Source organism: Arachis duranensis, chromosome 5 (assembly GCF_000817695.3).
Source record: "Arachis duranensis cultivar V14167 chromosome 5, aradu.V14167.gnm2.J7QH, whole genome shotgun sequence".
Lineage (NCBI taxonomy): Eukaryota > Viridiplantae > Streptophyta > Magnoliopsida > Fabales > Fabaceae > Arachis > Arachis duranensis.
In genome coordinates this window covers 21,081,169-21,087,554 of record NC_029776.3, presented here as the reverse complement: position 1 = coordinate 21,087,554, position 6,386 = coordinate 21,081,169, and the positions used below count along the sequence as shown (strand labels likewise).

Sequence of the window (6,386 nt, the reverse complement as noted above, 5' to 3'; positions counted from 1 at the left end):
TTTGGGCCATCAAATCTTGGGCAAAGTATGGACTATCATATATTGCTGGAAATCCCAGGATGTCTACTTTCCAACGCCGTTGAGGGCGCGCCAATTGGACTTCTGAAGCTCCAGAAAATCCACTTCGAGTGCAGGGAGGTCAGAATCCAATAGCATCTGCAGTCCTTTTTAGTCTCTGAATCAGATTTTTGCTCAAGTCCCTCAATTTCAGCCAGAAAATACCTGAAATCACATAAAAACACACAAACTCATAGTAAAGTCTAGAAAAGTGAATTTTAACTAAAAACTAATAAAAATATACTAAAAACTAACTAGATCATACTAAAAACATACTAAAAACAATGCCAAAAAGCGTACAAATTATCCGCTCATCAGTTGCGCACCCTCCTCAACATCAATATCAACCTTGTTGGAAAAGTTCTCCATGATGCTACATTCCCATGGACTTTCAACATCTCCTAAATATTCAACCACTTCTTCCTTTTCTTCAATGATCATAGGCTTCTCCAATTGTTCCAACACAAAATTCAACTCCTCCTTCTCCACCGAGGTTTCCAATTTCTCTGTCATGCTTTGCTCTTCTTTTGACCTTTCACATGTGGTCACGGAAGTACCTTGAGTATTCAAACATTGGTGGGCTAAAGTGTGTACCACCTTGGTCAAATTGGTCACAAACTCAAGTGTATCCCGCTTCATGGCTTCTTGTCCTTGAAGTAACAAAGTGAGAGGATCGTCTATTGGGGCTTGGGGTGAATAAGAAGGTTCATTATTTTGGAGAGGGGGTTCATAGTAGGAAGGTGATTCTTCTTGGTAAAATTGTGGAGATGGTGTGCATTGAGGTGGCTCTTGGTAGTAATCTTGATAGGGTTGTGGTGGTTCTAAGGGTTCTTGCTCATAATTGTCATAAAAATATGGTATGGATGGTTGGTCATATGATGGATATGGATTATAGGAAGGTGCTTGATGTGGAGAGGCTTGTGAGTATGGTTGAGGTTTATGTTGAGGATATGGTTCATAGGCATATGGTGGTGGTTCTTGAAAGTCACAAGGTGATTCACCATAGCCATTGGGTTGATATGCATCATAGAATGGCTCTTCTTCATAGTGCATTGGTGGAGGTTGTTGCCATGAAGATTGATCATATGCATATGGCTCCTCCCACCTTTGATTGTTCCATCCTTGATACACATCCTCATTGAAGCTCTCATTTCCTACAACATAATTAGAACCAAACTCATAGCCAAAGTGAGAATTCATGGTGGAAAGAGAAAATAAAATTCTACAACTAGCAAATGAAGCAAAAAGCAAGATATTTACACTATTCACAAATGTACAACAACCAATAACATAACACCGTTGCAATTCCCCGGCAACGGCGCCATTTTGATGATTGGATTTTTGACGGTTTAGAATTTCACTAATGAAATCTCGTTGTAAAGTATAGTTTCTAAACCATACAATAATCCTTTCATAAAAAAAGTTGTTTGTCACTAGTACAAACCCCTAAAATTTATAAACCGAAGTATTCAAACCTCGGGTCGTTCTTCCTAGGAATTACAATAAAGTGTCTTGTTATTGGTTTGAGTTATTTTGGGGTTTTGATAAGAAGCATGAAAAGTAAATGGCAATGAAAATAAACTAACAACTATAAAAGGCTCTTGGCAAGATATGAGAATTAGAAGTCCTATCCTAGTTATCCTCCTCAATTGTGATGAGAATTGTTCATTGCTCCCACTTAGTTAATCTTTAACCATGGAGGAAAGTCAAGTAGATGAATCAATTTGATTCCCCAAGTTCTAATCAACTCCTAAAGGAAAGACTAGCTTTAGAGGTATTCAAATCAATTAGCAACTTCTAATTATCAATCAACAAAGGAATTAGATAACTCAAGAGTCACTAATTACTCTACCTAGGCCAAGAGGAACAAACCTACACTAAAATCCAACCAAGCATTTCATCAAACACTTAGAAGGCATAAAAGGAAAGCATAGTAAATTGATAACAAGAATAGAATCAAACAACAATTATTGCAAAGAATTAACAACAACAATCAAGGAAATCACAATTATCATGAATTACCTCAAATTACATTATTGAAAGAAAACAAAAGAACAACAATCTATCCAAATCAAAATGAAGAATTACAATTATTAAAACACATAACTAGAAAGAGGAAGAGGATAAGATTAAGAATTGGCAAAGGGAAAGTGAATCAAAGTATGAATTAAACCTAGATCAAAGAAGAGAGATTAACCTAAACCTAATCCTAATTCTAGAGAGAAGTGAGAGCTTCTCTCTCTAAAACTAATCCTAATTATGCTATATGCTTCCCTAGATTCAACAACATGCCTTCCCCTCAATCCTTGATCCTTTTATTCCTTTCTTCTAGCAATTGGCGCCAAAAATGGGTTCAGAAACCCTCTCAAATCGCCAGGCACGTGTTGCATTAATGAAGTCATGTGCTGTCACCAGCGCGTGCGCGCACAGTACGCGTGCGCGTCCCTGGTTGATTCTGCAATGTGTGCGCGAGCGCTTTGTGCGCGTGCGCGTGCTTGGCCGAGATCAATTCTTTTGTCTTTTGTGCTTCACTCCACTTGCATGCTTCCTTCCTTGCTCCTTTGATCCATGCCTAGCCTATTTCAGTCCTGGAATTACTAGCAAACACATTAAGGCATCTTATGGAATCAAGGAGAAATTAGAATTCATCAAAATAAGGCTTAAAAAGCATGTTTTTACACTTAAGCATAAATATGGGAGAGATAACAAAACCATGCTAATTCATAGGCTAAATGTGACAAAAGGTTATCAAAACACTCTAAATTCAATACAAGATAAACCCTAAAAATGGGGTTTATCAATAACCGATGGGTCGCATCAGGCAGAAAATTCTTGATTGCATCTCGCATGGCAAGGTCTCCGTCAGTTATTACTGCTTTAGGATTTTTTCCACCCATCGCTTCAACAAAGGTTTCCAACAACCACTTATACGTCTCTGTGGTTTTGTCGGATAGTAGGCCAGAGCCGAAGATAACAGTCTGCCCGTGATGATTGCATCCAGATAAAATGACCAAAGGCTTGTTGTATTTATTCTTCTTGTAGGTTGAATCAAAGGCAACAATATCTCCAAAGCAGTGATAGTCGATAATTGACTGCCCATCTGCCCAAAAAATATGCTCCAGCCTTTCGTCACTAGTGAACGTATACTTTCCAAAAAACAGCGGATCGTTGTTTGACTTGCCAATCAAATAGTTTATTGCCGCATTGGCATCCCCGTTTTTAACTTTTGCCCGACGATAGCGATCGATGTGGTTATACAAATCTTTCCGTGTGAAGCCAGCATGACGATATCCACCCTTCTGGAATGCAATATACCCCATAATATGGCAGCTCTTGACACCAAAATTATGAAGATTTTCCACTTGGACTCTATCAGTTACAGTGAGACGATGATTGGCCGGTACCAGATGCGCAAATTGGGGTGGCGTCAGATCGTGGTTGTGAGATTCCACAAAACATGATACCTTCCATCTACCGCAGCCGTAGTCAAGCTTTACCCTAAGCCGAGCTGGACACTTGGTTCGCGTTAGTGACCTTGCCTCCCTTGATCTATCATCTATATCAAGATACCTCATATTTCTCCAGCCCTCTTTGTTGCAAACAAGTTGCCTGCTAATGATTCTACCTTGATTATCCCTAACCACGTCGTCCTTCCTCATTACAAATCCATGCCAACAAGAATAAGCGTTATAAAACTGGCAGGCCTCATCCTCTGTCCTAAACTCCAGGTTCCAAATATCCTCCACCATTAAATCTGCTATTCTTTTTACACCACAAACTTCTTCACTCTTGCTAGTAGAATCCAGCGAATCCACATCGTCGTCTTCAGCATCGTCTTCTGCATTCGGTTGATAATCGAAATCATCACCCAAATCATTATCAGAATCATTCTTCACATCATCCTCGTTTATGGACATAATTTAACCCTGCCATAATTTTACCCAAAAATGTCAATAAACAGAGCCAATGGCAGCAACGAAGGGAAGCTAAAATAAGCTGCATGTAAAATTAAATGAACTAAATCCAATTAAACTAACCCAATTGTTTACGACCCCAGTATTAGGTTTTAATTTCAATTCCCCAAACCTAGCCACAGCATAGAACTGGACAAATTTACTTTATTTTCAAATTCCAGAATAGCAACCCAACACCGTAAACAGATAATCGTTGAAAAGGCGTAGACTATCATCAAAATTAAACTAATCTGGATTAACAAAAAAACTTAATCGGACATACCTTGATGACAACCAAAGGTTGAGCTTCAACAGATAAAAAATGCACTGTCGGAGTCGGAGGGAGGTGACCTTACCTAATCCAACGCACCTAATTCAAAGTCAGCAAAAAAATGGGGATGGTAACCCAGCTTCCACCAGCCACGGTTTCATCAAAAGCAGAAGTTCAGTAACAAATTTTGAATACTGGAGCCACATCAGTTTAGCATTCGCCATCTCCTCAGTTGACGTCGATGCCTAGCCGACGGAACCAGAGTACCAGTTCCGGCTCCTGTTACTCGAAGGAGATTAATATTGCTAAATGGACACTGGGTGGATTACTCTCTGGTGTAACACTGAACGAAAGCAAAAAAAACCAAACAGGGTAGGATAGTGGGTACTAGTATAAGAAATTTCACTGCTGGAGGCTGTGTTTTTCAAGTTCTGAGAGATGCATGTTGAATTTCAGGAAGAAATGGAGGGTACTTTTTAAAATGAAAAATAAATGATATAGTAGAAATTATAATTGCACATGTTCTCCACTCTAATTAATGTAGTATCTATTATGGTATATGTTCATTAAAAGCTTTTGCTATAACCAATGAATGCATTAATGAAAGGTTAAAAATTTTTTTGATCAATGGCTGAGATGAAGACACATGTGCAAGGGTAAATTACCCACAAAATTGCCATGGGTTTGGAAGAAATCACCTTATTTTTAATGAGTGTGTTACGTTTATATACATATAAAAGAGTATTACTTTTATTCCTGTCATTTACAGAACACATCAATAATCTGAGTTTTCACAACTTACAATTATGGACGGTCAAATTGAAAAAAAAAATTGAACGTGTCGAACTTTCTCTTCAAAGCTTACTAGATTCATATAATTAAATCATCATTAACATCACTAACAACAATATTATCGATTAATTCCAATTTGATGATGTTGTTACCACTATTTTTTTTTAAAAAAAAGTAAGCGTAAAAACAAAGACGATCGAACAAAGGGTTCAAAGCAAACAAAAATTTTATCAATGGTGAGAGACAAATCAACAAAATGTGACTTTTGTGGGAGTCATTATCGTAATAAATCAAAGTCTTAAACGAGGTGCTATCATTATGGCAAGAAAGCACATTAGAAGAAAGATTGTTGGTTAAATAAAAAGAGTACAGAAATCTCCTGATACAACAACGTCACAAGGATGTGTTACAAGTATCTCTGATGATAGAGGCATCTTGTGCATTGAAGCAGCGATAGGTCATGAAGGTAGTGGACGACTGATTGATGTTTTGTTGATGGATTATGCTACAACGTATAACATGACTTTGCATCGGCATTGGTTTAGCACCTATGAACCGGTTTCATTAAGATTTGTGCTCATGAGAGATAATCATGCTTTGAAAATTATGGGTATTAGTACAATTCAAGGTGTAAGATATGTAAAAGGCCTAAAAAAGAATCTATTGTCTGTTGGACTCTTGGATGTTCAAAAGTACAAAATCAATATTAAAAGTCATGAAGAGATGTCGATGATGTGGCATTGCAGGCTATGCCACATGCCAGAATGTGATCTACAAGTTCTTGCAAATAGCAATATTCTTCCTAGGATCAAGTTGATAAATCTACTTTTCTGTGAGCATGGTGTGACAAGCAAATAACACAAGATAAAATTTGAAAAATGCATATTCAAAAGCAAGCACATACTAAACTTAATTCACTCTAATGTGTGAAAATCACCTGTAATATTATTAGGAGGAATAAAGCATTTTGTCTCCTTTATAAATGATTACTCTCGAAGGATATAGGTGTATCAAAAAAAAAGTCATATGTGTTTTCAATATCCATACACTTTAAAGCACAAATCACTACAACAATTTATAATTCCAACAACTATTTCTTGAACGAGATTAAATAGAATCATCACCATTGCTGCCCCATTTTACACATACTAGCGGTGTAAAACAACCGCCTCTAAAGTATGTAACGGGCGGCGGGTTACTTTTACTCCATGGGGCAGCTTAGAGTATTCGCGCCATTACCCGCTTAATTCCTAATTTTTGCTTGCGCTTCTCCTTCTAGCCACTATTACCCGTCAATACCTCAATTTTAGTTC

General features: G+C 37.6%; 1 protein-coding gene across 1 annotated transcript in view; it reads right to left on the bottom strand.

Moving 5' to 3' along the window:
- The window catches only part of LOC107488683 (protein FAR1-RELATED SEQUENCE 5-like), an 8,152-nt gene extending 4,178 nt beyond the window's left edge, over positions 1–3,974 (bottom strand). The window contains exon 1 of the mRNA XM_016109454.1: positions 2,863–3,974. Within this exon, the coding sequence (XP_015964940.1) occupies positions 2,863–3,974 (1,112 nt within the window). The remainder of the gene's footprint in view (positions 1–2,862) is intronic.
- Positions 3,975–6,386: the final 2,412 nt, after the last annotated feature.